Source organism: Netta rufina, assembly GCF_964035555.1.
Source record: "Netta rufina genome assembly, chromosome: 7".
Classification (NCBI taxonomy): domain Eukaryota; kingdom Metazoa; phylum Chordata; class Aves; order Anseriformes; family Anatidae; genus Netta; species Netta rufina.
In genome coordinates, this window is record NC_140130.1 from 5,666,956 (window position 1) to 5,685,372 (window position 18,417).

General features: G+C 59.3%; 3 protein-coding genes across 5 annotated transcripts in view; 1 reads left to right on the plus strand and 2 right to left on the minus strand.

The window, feature by feature from the left end:
* The first annotated feature begins 1,685 nt into the window (after nucleotides 1–1,685).
* DDIT4 (DNA damage inducible transcript 4) lies at nucleotides 1,686–2,857 on the plus strand. The gene is made up of 2 exons (XM_084289946.1): nucleotides 1,686–1,850; nucleotides 2,046–2,857. The coding sequence occupies exons 1-2, from the start codon at nucleotides 1,754–1,756 to the stop codon at nucleotides 2,537–2,539; spliced, it is 591 nt and encodes a 196-aa protein (XP_084146072.1). The 5' UTR covers nucleotides 1,686–1,753; the 3' UTR covers nucleotides 2,540–2,857.
* Nucleotides 2,858–5,253: 2,396 nt separating this feature from the next.
* On the minus strand, nucleotides 5,254–16,959 carry DNAJB12 (DnaJ heat shock protein family (Hsp40) member B12). Its single transcript, XM_084289980.1, has 9 exons — nucleotides 16,815–16,959; nucleotides 15,772–15,940; nucleotides 15,015–15,160; nucleotides 12,109–12,294; nucleotides 11,324–11,403; nucleotides 10,462–10,571; nucleotides 8,660–8,832; nucleotides 8,311–8,462; nucleotides 5,254–7,034 (listed from the first exon to the last, which is right to left on the minus strand). Exons 1-8 carry the CDS (start codon nucleotides 16,945–16,947, stop codon nucleotides 8,341–8,343), a joined length of 1,119 nt encoding a protein of 372 aa, XP_084146106.1. The 5' UTR covers nucleotides 16,948–16,959; the 3' UTR covers nucleotides 5,254–7,034; nucleotides 8,311–8,340.
* Nucleotides 16,960–17,256: 297 nt separating this feature from the next.
* Nucleotides 17,257–18,417, minus strand: part of MICU1 (mitochondrial calcium uptake 1) — an 87,823-nt gene continuing 86,662 nt past the window's right edge. For all 3 annotated transcript variants that reach the window (XM_084290260.1, XM_084290261.1, XM_084290262.1), the window contains exons 13-14: nucleotides 18,092–18,181; nucleotides 17,257–17,473 (exon numbers count right to left, since the gene is read on the minus strand). In XM_084290260.1, the coding sequence (XP_084146386.1) occupies nucleotides 17,313–17,473; nucleotides 18,092–18,181 (251 nt within the window). In that variant the 3' untranslated portion in view covers nucleotides 17,257–17,312. The remainder of the gene's footprint in view (nucleotides 17,474–18,091; nucleotides 18,182–18,417) is intronic.

The window sequence follows — 18,417 nt, forward strand, 5'->3', positions numbered from 1 at the left end:
GGAGGGGAGTGGAAAGGAAAAAAAAAAAAAAAAAAAAAAAAAAAAAAAAAAAAAAAACCACAAGAAACCACGAACAAAGAGCCTCGTTCAGGGCTGCTCGCTGGTTTTCCTGTGGGTGCCGGCGGCAGAACGCCATGTACCGGCACGGCCCCGTGCCCGCCTCCCTCACCAGGGCCAAGGCACGCGCCGGGCCCGAACCCAGCGCCGTGGGGTGCCAGCAGGCCCCGTGGGGCACATTTTGGGGTGCTCGTGGACAGAGGGGATGCGCCGTGCCCCCCTCTCCACACCCCCCTGCTTCACTGCCATCTCCCCAAGGAGCTTTTTGGCACTCGCAGCCCTTTCCCCCCCACACACCCCGCGCCATTTAGCATGCAGAGATAAAGCCGAAATCTCCCTGAACCCAACTTTTGGGGGCTGGGGGTGTCTGCAGCCCCACGTGGGGGCAGGATCCCAGCCCCACGCCCCGTGGACGTGCGCCGAGGCACTCGCCGAGCCCCTTGCACGGCTTCCCCCCCGGCTGGCCCCCGCGGCACAGCGCCTTGTGGAGCTGTGGCGTGATGGAGCCCAGCTCCCCGGGAACAGCCTGTCCGGGACAAGCTCCGGCACAGCCCGTCCCGCGGGAGCCTCCTGGCCAGGCTCGCTCCCCGCTACGTGCGCAGGAACAGGGCGGGCAGGCGCCGCCATGCACTGATTTTGGGCCCAAAACCACCGCTTTTGGGGCTCCGCTGCAGGGGGGTCGCAGAGAAACCAGGGGGGTGTTCTGCCAAAGAAAGAAAAGTATTTACGCTCAGCTGGGGGGGCTGTGTTTGAACCTAAGCTTGTTTTTAGCAAGATGTGGTCCCTGTTATGCTTTTGTTTTTCCACTCCTTTGCCGTTTTCCCCCGTTTTGACCCCATTTTGTTCCCAGTCTATTGGACGGGCGGCTTGGGACTCCTCAGTCCTCAGGGGGGGAAACCGTGAGGTGAATTTTGTTAAAACCCAGCTTCCCTCAGCGTCTCCAGGCACATCCAAGCCCATTTTGCCATACAGCACAGCACTGCACAAACACCACTGCCTGTTTTTGTCAGCTGGGGCAGGGACCACCTCATTTTTGCCCCTTTTTAGCCCTTTTTTAGCGGGGCTGTTCCCGGGGCTGGTGGTGGAGGGGTGCGAACGCACAGCACCCAAATCCCTGGGGACACGGAGCCGGGGGGTGTTTGCCCCTACTGCTGAGGAAACAACACCACGATTTGTGGTAAAAAAAAAAATCTTTTTTCAGGGCATTTTGGAAGGTTTTTAGCTGCGACAAGCCGGCGCCACAAAACGGCAGCCCCTCGCCTCGGGGGCACCAGCCCTGAGCCAGCACCCGGTCCGCCGGCACGGGACCGAGCCCTGCCGAGGTTGGGAAGGCGAGGGCGGGCGTTTTTTTTTTGCCAAAACGAGGAGTTTTGGGCAAATTTCGGGACCCGGCGCCCGGCGGGACCCAGCGCCCGCGGCCGGCCGGGCCCTGAGGCGAGGGGCCGGGAGGGGGGGGGGGAGGGGGGAGGGGGGCGGTGCGTGCCCGCTGTCACCGGGCAGGAGAGACGCCGCGGACGTGCCCCGCGCTGCCATTGGTGGAGGAGGCCGGCCGGGGGGCGTGGCCTGCCGCGCCGCGTCTATATAAGCGGCGGCGGCGGCGGTTGTCCCCTCAGAGCGGTGCGGCGGGAGGGAGGAGGCGGAGGGGTGCGCGCGCGGCAGCGGTGGTGGCGGCGGCGGCGCTGCCAAAGCCCTCGTCATGGCCGGGCTGTGGGAGCGGCTGGCGGGCGGCGACAGGGCCCGCATGGAGAGCTCCGACTGCGAGTCGCTGGGCAGCGCCTCCGGCTCGGAGGGAGGTGAGCGGCAGGAGGCGGCGGGGGGGGCCCTGAGGCGCTGGGGCCCGCTGAGGCGGCGGGGCCCCGCTGAGGGGACAGGCCCTGAGGGGGTCGCTGTGGGGGGAGGGGAGAGGGGCAGCAGCACGCCGCCCCTCAGCCCCCATTGCGGCGGGGAGCCCCTGTGCCTGCCCGGTGCTGACCCGTTGTCCTCCACAGAGCCTGACTCGGCCGACCAGGCCTCGCTGCCGGACCTGGACCTGCTGCTGCACGACCCCGAGGACGAGGTGCTGTGCGCCGAGCTGCTGGAGCTGGTGCAGGCCACCCTGGGCAAGGCGCCGCTGGGCGCCCGGCGCTGCTCGCGCCTGCTGATGCCGGCCCAGCTCGTGGCGCAGGTGAGGACGGAGCTGCTGCGCCTGGCCTGCAGCGAGCCCTGCGGGCTGCGCGGGGCCCTCCTCGACCTCTGCGTGGAGCACGGCAAGGCCTGCCACGACGTGGGGCACATCGCCGTGGACCCCGCCGTGGTGCCCACCTTCCAGCTCACCCTGGTGCTGCGCCTGGACTCGCGCCTCTGGCCCAAGATCCAGGGACTCTTCGCCTCGGGGCCGGCCTTCACCCCGGGCTTCAGCCAGGCCTTGAAGCTGAGCACGGGCTTCAGGGTCATCAAGAAGAAGCTGTACAGCTCCGAGCAGCTGCTGGTCGAGGAGTGCTGAAGGGGACCCGGCTCACCCAAGTGTTTCGGAGGGGCTGACGCTCGCTGAGCTGGCTGGAGCGCGGCATCTCCCTGCGGCCGCAGTAGTTTAGGTTAGGCTGGAGTAGGGCGTAGGTGGACGGAGCCGGGGCAGGCGGGGGCCCTGCCAGGCGGGCGCGGGGCCGTTCGGTGCTCGCCTCACTTCCGTGGTTGTAGGCTGGTGGCGGTGACTGCGCTCCTGGGCTCGGCAGCGGGGCTGCTGCGGGGGCAGGCGGTCCCCTCCCGGTTACTTCTTTGTGTGTGTGTTTTGTAACAGCGATTGTAATCAATGGGGTCTCTGGGGGAGGGCACGCGTGTGGGGGGAGAGGGGCGTGCGGGGGGCTGTGGGGACGGAGGGCAGGACCCCTCACCAGTGCACCCCGTGCCGTGCGTGTGCTCCGTTGGTTACAGTTGACACTCGTACACTTGATGTTCAAGTGCAAGACTTCCTATGCAATTGTGTTCTTTTTTACTTTTCTAATAAAACTGGTCCAATTGGTAACCCGCTGCCTCCCTGTCTTCCCTGGGCTGTGGGGGATGATGCAACTGCCTCCCCCGTGACCCCGACCCCCCTCGTGCCCTGCAGCCGTGGGAATCCCGGTGGGTTCCTACTGCAGGAAGGGGCAGCGGCCCGGGGCACGGGGCCGTGACTCAGGCAGGGCTGAGTCAGGCCGGGGTGGCAGCGCCCCGTCACCCGCAGCCACCAGGAAGCGGCTGGGGGGGGAATTTGGGACAAAACCGGGAGCGTCTGGGAAAAGGGGTGTGGTGGGAGGGAGGTGGGGAGGTGGTGGGGGGTTGTGAGGCCTGCCCTGCTCTGCGCAGGCAGCGCTTCCCTCAGACACTCCTGAGCCTCCTCGCAGCCACGCTGCTGAGTGCATCTTCCCCCTCCAGGTCCCAAAATTTGGGCGCTTCCAAGGGCTGCTGAGCTGGGCTTGCTCCTCCCCGTCCCCACGCGAGGGCAGCCCCGTTTTTGGGGTCAGGGAGGCCGTGGCACCGGCCCAAAATCCCTCTGGCAGGTGCCCCGGCTCGCGAAACCCCAGCTGGAGCGGCCGAGGCGCTGCAGAACTGGCAGTTCTTGGCCCTGCTGTCACGGGACAGAGCAGGCACGGCCCCGGCCGCGGTGCCAGCGGCAGCTCTGGCTGCTATCTTTAGCTTTTTCCACCTATTTTTACACCGCGCGCGCCAGCAGGGGCTCACCCCGCGCCCTGCCAGCCCCCCGGCGCTGTCGCGGTGTCACCTCTCAGAGCTGCTTTTACAGGGAACGAGCCAGAGCTTCGCAGAACACCCAAAAAAAAGCCTGACGAACCCAAACCTGCCTGCGCTGGGCTCCCCCTGAGTGCCCCACGGCCACCCCAAACATCCCCGGCGCAGCTCCAGCCCCACAGCCCAGCCGTTTGCAGCCCCTATTTATAGCGAGGTGCCCTTTCCGTGAGCCCTGGGGCGGGCGGGCAGCGAGAGGCTCCCTGGAAGGTGCCAGAAGGCCCCGGCGGGGCTTTTTTTAGGGGACGGGGCGGTTGGGGGCCCGTGAGGACACGGCGGGGCTGCTTGTGGTGCAGCACCCGCAGGTCTTCAGCAACAGAGACCTCGGAGTTTGGTGAAAATCAGGGAGAAGGCGTGAAATTTGCCTGCCCCCATTCAATCTCCCCACTCCCTGCTCACAGCACAGCCCCGGGGCTGACCCCATCAGCCCCAGGAGCTGAAATTTGGGAGGGAGAGCGGTGCGTGCGCAGCGCCTGGCAGCCAGGTCTGGCTTCCAACCCACCCGGGAGAGGCTACAAATTGGGATATTAAGTTATTAATTTAATTGCTCGCACAGAATCGGCTGTTAGCGAGCTGCTAGCAGCCATTAGCAATAATCCCATCCTAAATAGCATCAGTTTGCTCCTGCAGGAGGATTCAGGGTGATGCTGGGCTTTTATTTTATTTTATTTTATTTTTATTTTTTTTCTCCATGTGCCTCAAAGCAGGGGCTTGGGCCAAGCTTTTGCGCTTGCATCTGCTTTTCCCAACATTTTAGAAGCCTAAAAGACCGCTTTCCCCACTGCAGAAGCCTGGAGGAAGAGGGAGGAAAATGGTGCACCTCCCAAAAACCAGCTCAGGCTTGGGTGGAGGAAAAGGAGCAGCTGAAGGCACAGGGCTGGGGTGAAAAATGCCGTTTTCTGGTCAGCCTCGGTGAGATTTCCCTTCCTTTGCTCGCTGCGGTTTGCACACGGGGGGGACGAGCGTGTGCCAGCTCAGGGAGGCTGCTGTTGACTCAAGTCTCTTCCCAAGCACAATTATGGAAAGAAAAATACAACCCAGGCAGCCCCGGGAGGCAAAACAGAGCTCGAGGCTGCCCTTCCCGCCAGGGTCGGGGCCGCGGCCGTGTTTCAGCCTTCCCCTCTCTCCGTACCCCTCCCGACCTCTCCCTTCTCTCCATCTTCTTCCCAGCATCTTCGCCCCCCCCTCCCTCTCGCACGAAGCTCCCAGTGCTCCTCAGGCGCTGGGGCTCAGCAGTTCTGCCTTGCTGTAGTCAAAAAATGAAATAAAACCCAGGCAATAACCGGGGAGTTCCCTGCTTTGCGAGCAGTTTGCTGGACGCCACCGCTCCCCTGCTCCTGGGGACAGCACCTCTGCTCCAGCCTCGTTTCCTACCAAGCCGCTTCCTCTGCCGCCCAGAGATCTGCACGACAGCAGCACAGCCGCAGCCTTTCACGATATAAACATTTATTTATAGATGTACAATTTGATAATTAACTCTAAATCAAGAAATGCAGCTTCCAGGAGCACCCGTTAGGATCTGCGCCTTCCCGCTCGCGTTACCCATGGGAATCTACTCGAAGCATCCCAAGGTTTGTGCGGGCAGGCCCTGGGCGAGGGATGCCGTTCCGCAGGACTTTCAGCACCTCTTGCACACGATTTTTCTTGTACCCCCCCCACCTCCACGAGCTGCGTGTGGCTGTGCCTATTTCAACACGCCGCGCTTCCACCCCGTGCCTTCCACAGACGGAGGTACCATTACAAAAAAAAAAAAAAAACACAAAACGAAACAAAAGGAGGAAAAAGAAAACTTCTAAAATCAAGTCCATGCTGTGGTGGCTGTGGCATAAGGCTTAGTTAGCGGGAGGGCTGATGCTTTGCAGAACAAAGAGCCAAGGACAGAGCATGCGGGCTTCTAACGCCGAAGAAAGGAGCCCACCTCGCTGCTTGAGCTCCCAGCCCTCGCACCCACTGCAGGGTGCCGGGGGATGGCTCTCACAGGCCAAGCCTTTAGGCAAAAATTAACTGTCAGGGACAAAAAGGGATCCAGTTCATCCCACGTTCACTTCTCAGACGGCTCACGCTCCCATCCAGGTCCTGCCTGACCAAGCCAGCGAAGCCGAGGGGACGGGGAGCAGCTGCCGACCTTCCCCCAGCAACCTTTCCTTCGGCAGAGGCGATGCAGGGCTCCGTTTTGTACCACCAGCAGCATTTCGCAGGTCTCCCCGAAGAAACGCAGGCGACAGCGCGCCACGGCCACGCTGCAAACAGGAGAGCTGCTGGGCGAGGGCTGCGGGACAAAGTAATTCACAAAGGGACACAGCTCGTGGAAAGCCCTGCTTACAGGCAGAAAGCTGCACACTGATTACGAGGCAAAATTAAAAGCAGACTGGGAAAAAAAAAAGAAAAAAAAGAAAAAAAAGGTTACACACAGACATCAAGCGAACAACAGATGAACTAAAACCATCCAGGACAATCCTTTCCTCCGCTGAATGCGGCTCCAGTTGACCTGCGGAAGCTTCTGCCAACGTTGCGAACCCAAAGTGCAAATCCGGGCAGTTTCAGGAATCGCTTCTCGCCCCCTGCAGATTTGGAAATGCTTTTATTACAGCCCAGAGGGCAGGCATCGGCATCCCCAGCCACGGAGCGCCGCTGTCCTCGAGAAAGCCAAGTGCAGTAACCACAAAGTGATTTCAGCTCCGTGTGCCAGGCAGAGGGGGACGCCCGGGAGGAGGCACTGCCCGCTTCCCCGTTGGCCAAGCTGGGCAGAGAACAAAATAATTTAATCACCCAACCCCTGCATAGTTTAAAAGTACACCGTATATACAGCTATAAATTAATTCTAAATAGATTATATTTCTTTTTTGTTGAAAGTTTCATCACCAAATTGTCCGATTTCTCTCTCCAGCGCAGTCGCCAGGGTCTCCTTTTGCTCCGTGGCTTTGCTTTTTTGGCTCTCTCACCTTCCAGGCCACGCGCTTGTCCCGACGGTTGCGGGACCCTGGGAGCAACCAGGCGGGTGGTGCTGGACGGGGAGGAGGAGGAGGACGGGCAGCTGCTTCCTGTCCTAATTGCTGCCTGAGACGTCGTGACGGCGGAGACGGGCAGAGAGAAGAAAGAGGGCAGTTGTGCGTTGCTAATTCTCTGGTTCCATTTTAATATCGGGTTTGATTCCTTAAACACAAAGTCCGCCACCCGGGCTCAGTGCGCTTCGCCGAGAGTCTTCAGGCGTGTCCAGTCTGGGGACGAAAGCGGTAAGGGTGTGAGTGCCGGGGGGCAGCACGGCGCGCCGCCACCCCACCCGGCCCCGCGTTTTGGGAGGCTCTGCTCAGGCCACGGGCACGCAGCGGCGCCAGATTCCTCCAAATTCCTCCCCTGGAAGGGAGGCAGGGGGGCAGCAGCGGGCTGGCGTGAGAGAGGAGGCGCGGTTGTGAGAAGAGGAGCGGGAGAAGCGAGAAAAGAGCGGTTCCAAGAACGGGGTGCAGGCAAAAAGGGCCGAACACGACCCCGAGGAGTTTCTTTGAGGGCCTTCAGGCTTTCAGACGCTCCGTGAGGCAAGGAGGGTGAAAACAAAGAGCAGCTCCACTGCTGAACCTCTTTACTCGTGTCTGGGAGCCAGCTAGCTGGATGCCCAGCGCCCCCAGGAAGTCCTTGCAAGGCTCAGTAGTGTCCATACGACTAAAACTTGGTGCTTGAAGCTTCCCCTTCAACTTATTTTGTACAGAAACTGCTTTCAAAAGGCTTTGTGGCTAGATGGGGCCACCCTCAGAGCGTCTGGTAGGTGAAATCAGCCTCAATCATCGGGCAGAAAAAGCACTCCAGGCTCTGCCCAGGTGCTCCTGGCTTTCATCAGCTCCCCCGTGGCCCAGCACTCCCGCCCTCACCTGCACTATCCGGCTCGCCCTACCCCCAGCTCCCCGACCCACCCGTCCTCCACCTCAGCCCCTTTTTTTCCCCGTGGACACACAAAGCTGCTCCTACAACCCGCCACGAACTCCAACGCCCTGCTTTGTTCTCCTCCAGAGTCAGGAGAAGGCAGAGGGGGGCAAGGAACATGTTTTCTGCGAGCCCGTTCCCCGTCACCACACTTCTTTAGTGCCACAGGTGACGACTTTTTCAATGAAACAGACAATAAAGCAACAAAAAGGGTTCATTCAGAGGCGGTGGCTGGCTGCCACGGCTGGGAAAGGCGTGGCGAGATAAGGATAAAAAAAAAAAAAAATCTTGAGCCAGCCCAGGCGTGCAGTTGACAGGAGCTCGGCCGAGTTGCCAGCACGCCCGGGGCTTCGCTTTGTTCCTCGAGAACCACCGCCAGCAAAAACAGCGAGCTTGGAGAGAGCCGGGGCGCTGCCATGCAAACTAAACAGCATCAATCTCCCCGGCCGGGAGCACAGGCTTGGCAGAGGGGGGCTGCTTTCCCCCCGCTACGTGCGCGCGTCCAGAGGAGACTCGGGAAGCCTTGTGCCTCAGAGATTTCAGTATTAAGAGCACTGCTGGAGCGCCACCGGCTCGTACTTAGAGCTCCGCCGAGCGGGCTGGCGGCGGCTATCCGTGCAGAGAGGCCTGTACGTCTGACAGTCTGCTGCAGCTGGGGGTGCCCATCTTCTGCGCCCGCTGGTACAGCTCCGAGTCCCCGAAGTAGCGCGCCCGGTACAGCAGGCCTTCCTCTGCAACGGGAGAAGCGCGGCGTTAGGAGCACGGAGCCCCCTCAGCAGGACTTGGCCAAGTCCCAGCGAGCACGAGGCTCGCCGCTCGGCAGGCTGCAAAGCGTGCCTACGTGGTGTTGAAATGCACCCTCAGCGCAGCTCGGCTGGGTTTTTCTGCAGCAGCCAAACACCTCTGCCCCCGAGCCCACGCTACTCACTCTGCTGCTTCTCCTTCCAGCAGTTGTTCCGCAGGTTGGCGATGTAGTCGTCCTCCACGCTCCTCTCCACGTTCTTCAGGTTGGTGCCCGTGTACTCCTCGGCGAAGTTCTCAGCCACGTAGTAGACGACTTTCAGGTGCTCCGTCACCCTCCTGTGTACGTGACCCACGGACCTGGCTCCGGAGAGAAGGCAGAGCAGCGTCAGACACCTGAAGGGCACGGCCAGAGCCCCGCGGCTCCTCGCCAAGGATCGCTGACCACACGCATCGCCCCCACGCTCCTCCGCCCCCAGCGCCTCACAGCTCGGGAGAGGAGAAGCCTTTCTGGTGGAAAAGAAGCCGTACCCTACCCCTACCCCCTCGGATTTGCATTTCAGACAAAACCTTGTTCTTATTTTCTCCCCAGCGCTCCGGCAAACCTAGAGACACTCACCGGGGCGTGCTCGCAAGCCGCAGCACAGGACCTGTGCCCAAACACTGGATTCATTGGGCACGGCTCCAGCTGGATCCGTGCCCGAAGTCTCCCATAACAAATACCAGCTGGCTGCTGCATCAAACACCAGCCTGCCTCCCGAGCCAGGTATAAACAGCGACTCATCCGGCTCGCCCTTCAGCCTGCGAGCAGGGTGTGCAGGAGCGAGTCCCACACCCCTGCACGCTCCAGCAGCGAGAAAACAGAGGCAGAAGAAACCAGCAGCCTGCTACCCACAGGCAGGCGTGCAGCTCGGGCAGGCAGATTCGATGAGGCACTGACCTAGGCGGGTCTGCCAGCAGGAACCTTACTTTTGGAAGAGGTTTACGAAGGGAACCGCGTGACACGTGTTTCTTTACGACTCTGCCATGCTCAGCAGCAGCCTCCTGTAAGCAAGGGGCACCAAAACCTCCCCGTGCCAATAAAACCTCGCCGGGTTCAGCAGTTTGCCTGCGGCACGGCACGCTGGGTTGGGCGCAGCAAGCTCGTTTCCTGCCAAGGAGCAGCTGAGCTCAGCATTTTTTTTTTTCCTTTGCCTGAGCGAGAGTGCAGCACCGCCTGCTGGCACAGCACGCTGCTGCTCCAGCTCCTTCAGCCTCACCCAGAAACCACGGCGGAGGGGCTGGGGCAGCTCGTTTGCTCCTCTTGTCCAAAGCCAAAGTGGGAAATCAGGCGCGGGGGCGATGTTCCAGCTGACAAGGCTGGGAGCAAATCCCTGCCTGCCTCAGAGCTGCCCTGCGCCCAGCGCCCTCTCGCCTCACAGAGCGCCTCCTCGCCAGCCTCAAACTCACAAGCAGAGAGACACGTGCCTGGTTTCGTGGCCCTCAGCCACAGAAGTGACATCCCAACACTCCTTAGCCTCTCAGGGCGACCCTGAGCTGCGCCTCGCCCCAGTTTGCTCCGTCTCCTGGCTCTAAGTGCTAACGCCAGAGCCCTCACCTCGAACCCGAAAGCCGAGCTGGGTTTTGGAGCATTCAGTTACATGTTGGGGCGAACAGATCTGACTTTCATTTTTCACACCCTGATTTAACTCTACATCTCAGCCCCATTGGGCTACAGCTCCCCCAAGGCCTTCACTCCGTCCCCTTCCCACCTAGCTGCAGGCTGCAGAGGCTCCCCGTCAGAGCCCCAGTCCGTCAGGCCGGCGAGCACTCTCCGACAGCCCCTTCCACCCCAAGACCTGCCTGGAAACAATTCGGCCTTCCCTGAGCTGTGAGACAGCAGGGAGCAGGAGCAGGAGGAGATAAAGCACAGAAACAGCAGGAGAAGCAGAGCGCCCAGCTCCCCGGCACCCACCCCGCGGGGATAGGCTCAGAGCAAGGGGTACTAACGGCCTCTGGCTCAGGCTGTAGGGAGGGCTGGAGACCATCATCTGGCTGAGCGCAGACACGATGATCAGGATGAGGATGGGCATCAGCTGGACAAACAGCCCCAGGCCACCCTGCGGGGACAGAAACGCACAGTGGAGCACCATCCTGGAGGCCCAGACCCCAGAGCATCGCTTTCCCTCCCTCCCAGCCCTAACGCAGCCTTAATTCCCCTGGAGCACGCTTCCCCCTTTAACCTCGAGAAGAACTGCTCGGGGAGTTCCCAGTTTTTCTTTCTTTCTTTTCCTTTTCAAGCATCTTACTGGCTATTAAAGGAGCAGGGTTACGTTAAGTCCCACAGTTTCATTTCTCCAGATCAGAGGGCTTGGAGACATATGCAGATTCTGTGAGGGAAAACCCCAAAACAGCTCAGGCCATGAAGCTTTTTCCTTGGTTAATTACACCTCACAGACTAGAAACACCCCATCTCGCACGGTGAGATGAAAGGGAGAAGGGGTACGTGCTGGGAGGAGCCACGTGTATCCGTATTATCTGAAAGCTGGATCTGCCTTTTAAAATCAGAGAATGAACTGAGAGAGGGAATGCTTATCCTCTGCTAAAAACAAGTTCGGTTCACTGCTGCCAGCTCACATCGAGGTGGCACAGATTCAAGGCACACCAGCGTTCACCCTGCTGGAAGAGAGTCCTGGGAGAGCCGCCCGCAGTAAATTAGAGTGGAAATTCTGCAGGCAGCTAACTTCCCACCACTGCAGCTTTCTGTACGGGGAGGTGCCAACGAGCAGGGCTGGTGCACAAAGCAGCCCCGCCAGCTCGCTGGAAAAAACATTCAGGCTCCCGGCCCCCTGCGTGCTCTCTCTCCACTTACATCCCCCTGGTGCTCTCGCCTGTCCTGCCTCTGGTGGTAGGTGTATCGCATCCTGCCGTTGCTGTACACGTGGACGTTACCTGCGGGCAAAAGGAGAAGGATACAAAGGGGTCAGCATGTCCCAAACAGCTCACCAGAGGTGGCTGCAGCAGCTACGGCGCTCCCCAGGAGACTGATGGAAGCATTCACACAAAGGAGTTTATCTTTTGATTAACACCAATCGGAAAAAGAAAAATAAATAAATTTTGTTAGTTTTTCCACCTTAAAAGCAGCTTTTCCTCGTTTTAGATGGCAAAACTACAGCTGAAGAGGGAGACCAGCTGCAAAACTGCTCCTGGATTCTCAAGGGACAGCGAGGAAAGGAAAAAAAAAGACTGAGCAAGAATGGCAACTCGCTGGTTTTCCTGGAGTAGCCCTGCCTTCCTGACAGGCAGAACAGGAACGCTGCGAAAGGTCGCGTGATGCCTGTGCCTCGTTTTTGTTCTAACGTTCAATCCAACCCAGTAACAGTGAACGTCTCCAGCGTGCAGACAGACTGCTGAGCTGGGGAAGAAGTCCAGCTCTGCTGGAATTACCTGCTGGGCCCCGAGTTCTCCAAGCTCCCACCTGGACGACTTAGAAAACCCTAGGTGCTTGGGTCAGTTGTGAGGGAGAGCTCTGACCGACCTCAGCTGTGGGGAGGAGCTGCTCTGCTACCACTCCTCGCCCTGCCAATAAACCCTACAGCACCGTGACTGTCAGAAGGGCCGGGGCCCTCTCGGGACAGCGAGGTTTAACGCGCTTACTGGAGGGGAATCCACCCCCGAAGAACATGTTGAAGAGGTCCTCGGGGGAGATGTCCGCCTCGAAGCCGCGGTGGAAGTCTGCGTGACTGTGTCCGTGCCGAGCGGGGTTGAGCTTCTCGTCCCCGTACTGGTCGTATTGCTTCCTCTTCTCCGGGTTGCTCAACACCGCGTAGGCGTTGCCAATGGCTGAAATACAGACAATTAGGAGGCAATTAGCTTCTTGCAGCCCCAGATGCTGCGCTGAGCCCTGCGAGCAGGCCCGGCTCGCCTCCCTCAGCACCCACGTCAGGTTCTCAAGCAGCCTTTGGCGGCACAGCTCTCCTGCCTGGCACGCTGCTTCGGCAGAAGGAAACCACACCGAGAGACTCGGCCTGAAATCAGCCCGAATAACCAAGCTGTGGTGTGGCTGCTGTGGGTTCTGTGTGCCTTCCTAGAGAAACCCCCTCAGGTGAATGAAACTACCCGGTGCTGCACAAGTGCTGGCAGCAGAGCTGCGATGCATTTTGTTTCATTAAACCCGTTCCTTCTTTCGAACAGCCGATCCCAAACCATTCAGCCATGAGCACAGCAGAGCACGATTTCCGACGATAAATCTTATTCAAAAGTAGCATTAAGTGCACTTGATGCCGTAGCCTGAAACCAGAACTACGAAGAATTTAAGTACAGGGTGCCTCACTGACAGAGACTTTAAGATCCCAAGCAAAAGCTGGTGAGGAGATGTGGGCTGCAAGCTGTGAACTTCAGAACTCCCAGGTTCCACAGGAAGGTTTCCAAGCAGGCAGCCCGCCGGCACCCGCCTGTTTCTGGGCTCCTCTCCCTGCACATCCCAGCTCACCCCTTCCCCTCGGCACCGACCCACCCGGGAGCCTCTGTAGGTGACTGCCGAGCACGTCCCTTCCCCTCCCCGTGTCGCAAGGACGTGAGGAGCTCACAGGAGTGGGGCTGACTGCCGCATTAAGGGCAGGAAAGGGGGACCCGTGCCCTTTGCAGGAGATTAACTCCAAGATTCAACACTTTCCCGGCAGTCAGACCGAGGTGTTTGGTTTCTTCTTGGACTAGAGATTTGGAGAGCGGAGGATGTCGTGTCAGTATGCTCGCTCTGAGCCTCGGTTATAATTAGTGCACGCACAGCAAACGTTTCTACGAGCCGGGCAGGAAGCTAGACCGCGAGGACTGGCTCCAGCACACCAGGCCGTCCTTTCACACCGTGTGATTAAGCAATGAAAATGGGGCAATTTGGGATCTTGTTCATCGTCTAGCCTTCTGCTGACCAAGCTCCACAGGAACACCTCATTCCCAGTCAGGATTTCAGCTCCAAGCGGCTCGGTTCAGCTCTTTGCCCAACGTCAGCCGAAGGCAGTGATGCAAACGAGGTTCAACACAACTGCAGCCACCTGGGACAAGGTCCCGGGCCCAGACCTGATGTTTTATCAGCTGTCACTGGGAAGACGAGTGTCAAGACTTGAGCTAACACAGCAACGTTGGAAAAAAATTAACTCAAGCCCTCAGAGCCCTGCACGTTTCCCCCTTCGCCCTCTGGCAGGGAGCAGCTGGACTTTGGCGAGCCCTGCAAACGAGAGGAGGCTGGAGGATAAAGGGCACCTTGCCTAACGCAGGGCTCCCGGCACGTAACTCTTCTCAAAGCCCTCGGCAAACATCGTTGGTTGAGATTAGAGGTGAGGAAACCTGCCTTTCGCCACCGGGCGAGGGCTGGCAGATAAAACTATCAGCCAGCGGCTCACAGCACAGGCAGATGCTCCCTGCCTAACCTGGCCCCTGCACTAAAAAAGAGTAGCTGAGGGTCAGCTCGCTATCTGCCAACAGCAAGGCGCTTATCAGCCACGGACTGAAGCCTTAAAAGGCTCGAACAAACCTTACATAAGACTTTTACTGCCGAAATTTGCCCACTCGGAGCTCGCCCCTCACCGCTCTCGTGGCAGGCTAGCCTTGCTCCCTGCTCCTGCAAAAATCTCGGGCTGCTCCAGCCCCGCTGCACCCATCGCGCTGCTCAGAACCCCACAGGCAGGTGCCACCCAGGCGAAAAGCCTTGGATTTGGGTACGGGCACCTAGGGAAGCGCCCGCGGGACTGTTTTGGGGGATTACCATCAGAAGAGGCCTCATTTTATTCATGAGTGGAGCAATTCCAGGGGAGCACAGTGCCTCAACCACAGTGCCTCAACCACCAGCCCGCTCCTTTATTTCCCCTCACACAGCTGAACGCAGTTCTCATAGTTCCCACGGCTCTCTACTGCATTTATTCTGGCAGAGGGGATTTTCCTGGCCCACAGGCAATTACTGAGCGCTCACAACCACGAGGCAAAAACTCAGCTAAGCGGGCTTCCAAACTCCTCCTGCTGGGACTTCTCATGCAAGATGCGGAAGATGAAAAATACAGGAAATGAAAAAAATCACGAGTGCTGGAGAACCAGCCACCTTCCCCGCAGCCTCAGAAGGGTGGCACGACTCCCAGACAGACACAGATGCTGCAGCCTACTTCATTGCTGCTGGACAACGACTGGTTTGAAGCTACCTGGCTGCCCAGGAACCATCTTCCTCCCAAGTGATTTGGTTACAGCAGCACCGCTGTGCTCTCAGTGTGCGGGAGCTTTTTGGGAGATGTGTCTGTACGACAAAGGGGCTGCAGACACAACAGCTGCCCCCTGGGGCTGTCCCCAGGAGGGGAGCACCCAGCACCTGCCCTGAACCCGCCCGTGGGGGCTGTTTCAAGCTCATCTCACACTTTGTCCGTGATACAACCAGCTCAGAAAGAAACAACTCTGCTGACCAGAGCTTTATTTCACTCTGCCTGAATCATCAGGTTGTTTTTAGGGAGTCCCTGCTCGCCCAGCTCAGCAGCATCACCTGCTGGCTGTGGGTAAGTCACAAGGCTGGGGAGGTGCGTTACCTTTAAAGGCCTCGGTGGCCCCTGGCGCGTGGTTCTTATCGGGGTGGAACTTCAGCGCCAGTTTCCGGTAAGCCTTCTTCAAGTCCTCGTCCGAAGCTTCTCTGTTGACTCCCAGAATTTCGTAGTAATCTTTGCACTGCTTTACCCTGCCAGGAGAAAAGACACGGGCAGTGAGTTTCGGCCACGGGAACTGCTTTGCCTCGGATGTGTCGACTCTGCAGCCTCGCAGGCGGCGCGGTTTCGACCGACGCTCAGCGAACTCCGCTTCACTCATCTCGGATTCCTCAGAGGTGACCCAATTTTCTCACGTGCTCACCCGCAGCCTGCCCGTGCTGCTGGCACACAAACACTCCTACAGAACGGGTCGGGCCAGGAAAGGTGGAAGGGCCTCTCCTCGGGCACTGCTGGCACAGGCAGAAGAACACAGCCCCCAAACCATGAGCGTGAGGGAGCCGGGGCTGCAGGGACCACAAATGGCAGGCCAGGATCTGGAGGATCGCTGGGTTTTTGGCGTCCCCCTGCACTGCTTCAGATGCAGTTAGTTCAGACTTAAAAACTACCACAGGCTGAGCGGGAGAGGGTGCTGGATAAACGTGTCCTGGGAGTCGGCAGCAGGAGCTTTAGGAGCATCCTGAGCATCTCCACCAGCGGAGCGAGTGGTCCTGCGAGGGTTTGGTACTCGGCTGGGCTCTCAGCGTGACCCGAGCAGCAGGACAGGGGGAGCGGCCGCCCCGAGGCCCCCCGAGCACACACGCACCTCCTGACGGCGTCCGCCTGGTCCCGCGTGTAGCCCCGCGGCGCCTCCCCCGCCGCCTCCCCGCCGCTGCCCGGCCGCCCCCCGGGGCCGGGGCCGGGGTTGGGGCCGGGGCCGGGGTCGGGCTGGGCCCCCGCCGCCTGCTGCTCCTTGTCCAGCTCCTCCAGCAGGGCTGCGGCGGGAGGGAGGCGAGAGTTAAACGGGGAAACTGAAGGGGTCGGGGGAAAATAAGTAATTTTGGGGGAAATTAAACGTTCCTGGGGGAGAAAAATGGATGTTTCGGGGGAAAATTAAAGACTTTTGGGGAGAAAATGAAAGATTTTGGGGAATAAAATTAAAGATTTTGGGGGAAAAATAAAAAAAAAATAAGATAAATTAGATAAATTTGGGAAAAAAATAAATAATCTCAGAGAAAATTAAACGTTTGGGGGGGAAATTAAAGGAATTCAGCAACAATTAAAGGAAGCCCAGGGGACATTAAAATAATTTTGGTGAAAATTAAAGCCATTGCAGGAAAATTAAAGGCATCCAGGGAAAGTTAAAAGGATTTCAGGGAGAGTTACAAGAGAACCCTTGAAAATTAAAAGAAATTTGGGGAAAATGTGATAAATTCAGGGAAAATTAAAAGAAATTCAGGGAAAATTTTGATAAATTCAGGGAAAATTAAAAGAAACACAAGGAAAATTAAAGAAATTTAGGGAAAAATAAAAGAAATTCAGGGAAAATTAGAAGAAACGCAGGGAAAATCGGGAAATTCAGGGAAAATTAAAAGTATCCAGGGGAAATTAAAGAAAATCAGGGAGAATTAGAAGAAACGCGGGGGAAATTAGAGGGATTCGGGGAAAAACAGGCGACCGTGAGGTAAAATTATCGAAACTCGGCCAAACTCAACGCCCCCCCCCCCGCCCCCCGCCCCCGGACTCGCTTTCCCAGCACGCCCCGCGCTGCCCGGACACGGCGCATGCGCAGTCCCCGCGCAGGCCTCCCCCCTCCCCCCCTCGCCGGCCGCCCCGCTGCCCCCCGGTCGCCGGGCGCGGCTCCCTCACCGCGGCCGCGGGGCGTGGGGTAGAGGCGCTGCGCCTTCAGCAGGAAGCGCCGGGCCCGCTCGGGCTGCCCGGCCCTGGCGGCCGCCAGCGCGATGCCGACGCAGCGCTCCGCCTCCTCCCGGTTCCCCTCCATGGCGCCCGGGCCCGGCGGGCGGCGCCGCCTGATGGCGTCACCGGCGGGGCACGCCCCTAGCGACAGGCCACGCCCATAGCAACAAGCCACGCCTCCCGCGGCGAGGCCACGCCCACCACCCGACCCTTACCCACCTCCCAACCAGGCCACCCCCACATCAGACCACGCCCCCCTCCCACCAGACCACGCCCCCACCGCCAGGCCACGCCCCCTCCCGTATTTCCCCGAGTACACGCGCATTACCGTAACACCCCCCCCCCCCAACCCCACGGCGCCCCCCAAAAAAGCAGGCAGCCGCAGCCCGTTAATTAACTCGCAGCTCGTTAAGGGAACGAAAGGGACAGTAGGGGCGCGGCGCGGCCCCGCTAGGGCCGGGGCAGGGTGAAGTCCCAGGCGGTCTCCTGGGCGCACTTCCACATGGCGCGCATCAGGCGGGTGAAGCCCATGTCCTTGGGCTTCTCCAGGCCCCGCATCAGGCGCTGCTTCATGATGGCCACGAACTCCTTGTTGCTCAGCTCGCCGTTCCCTGCGGGCAGCAAGGACGAGGTTACGGGCACCCAAACCCACGGCCACGCGCCCCAAACCCACCGCCACGCAGCTCGGGGGGCGGCAGCCCAGCCCCAACCCGGCCCCACGCAGGGCAGGGTGGATTTATTGAAGTTTCTCCATTTAATTTTTTCTTCCTGCATTGCATCCAAATGCAACTCGGGGCAGGGAAGCTCCCCTGAAACACCAGGAGGGGAGCAGAACTGCCCCCAGCTCTGCGGGCATACAAACAGCCACAGAAAGCCCCGAGCTCTGCGCCTGCTCTTCCACCCAGTGCCTACCTGAGGGTGGATTTGTTGCCTGACAAATCCACCCTCAGCTCCCTTGCTATCAAAATATTTTATCAGACCCCACGTGTGGATGCAAATGGAGAAGGTTGGGAGATCCCTGGATTCCTGCTGAGCTCCAGGGTGATCACCCCATCAGAAAACGCCACGGAGCAAAATAAAATAGATGCAGCAAAGGCACAAGGCAGCAGGTGGGGCTGAAGCCACGGGGATGGCAGCAGAGCTCAGCCAGCCACCAGCACCCGGCAGCTTCTGATGCCCTGTTTCTGTATTCCTCCTCCTCAGCTCGTGCCGGGAGGCTGCTCACTCACCGTCGCAGTCGAAGAGCGCGAACACCACGTCGCACACATGGTCAGAGAGCTCCACCTTCGCCACCGTCCTGGCCACCTGCTGCATGGTCACTGCAAGAGAACAAGGGCAGGCGGTGAGTGCCACACAAAGCCCTGGCTCTGTCCCCAGCCCGCCCAGCACCAGGCTGGGCAGCTTCAGCCAGCAGCAGCAGTCTGTATGTCCTCAAATAGAAACATGAATTTCACAGAAACCTTCCTCAGAGGTGCTGGACCAAGCCCCGACACCACTTTCCTTTGGTGCCCATCCTTCCAACTACAGACCAGGTGTCACAGACCAGGTAAATAAA

What these genes read in the sequence shown, in the direction of transcription:
- DNAJB12 (XM_084289980.1), bottom strand. Translation starts at nt 16,947, where the DNA reads ATGGAGGGGAACCGGGAGGAGGCGGAGCGCTGCGTCGGCATCGCGCTG. An exon ending in CCCCACGCCCCGCGGCCGCG is followed by an intron (nt 15,941 to 16,814) that starts GTGAGGGAGCCG and finishes CTCCCGCCGCAG; the next exon opens with CCCTGCTGGAGGAGCTGGAC. An exon ending in CAGGCGGACGCCGTCAGGAG is followed by an intron (nt 15,161 to 15,771) that starts GTGCGTGTGTGC and finishes TTCTCCTGGCAG; the next exon opens with GGTAAAGCAGTGCAAAGATT.
- DDIT4 (XM_084289946.1), top strand. Translation starts at nt 1,754, where the DNA reads ATGGCCGGGCTGTGGGAGCGGCTGGCGGGCGGCGACAGGGCCCGCATG. An exon ending in CGCCTCCGGCTCGGAGGGAG is followed by an intron (nt 1,851 to 2,045) that starts GTGAGCGGCAGG and finishes TGTCCTCCACAG; the next exon opens with AGCCTGACTCGGCCGACCAG.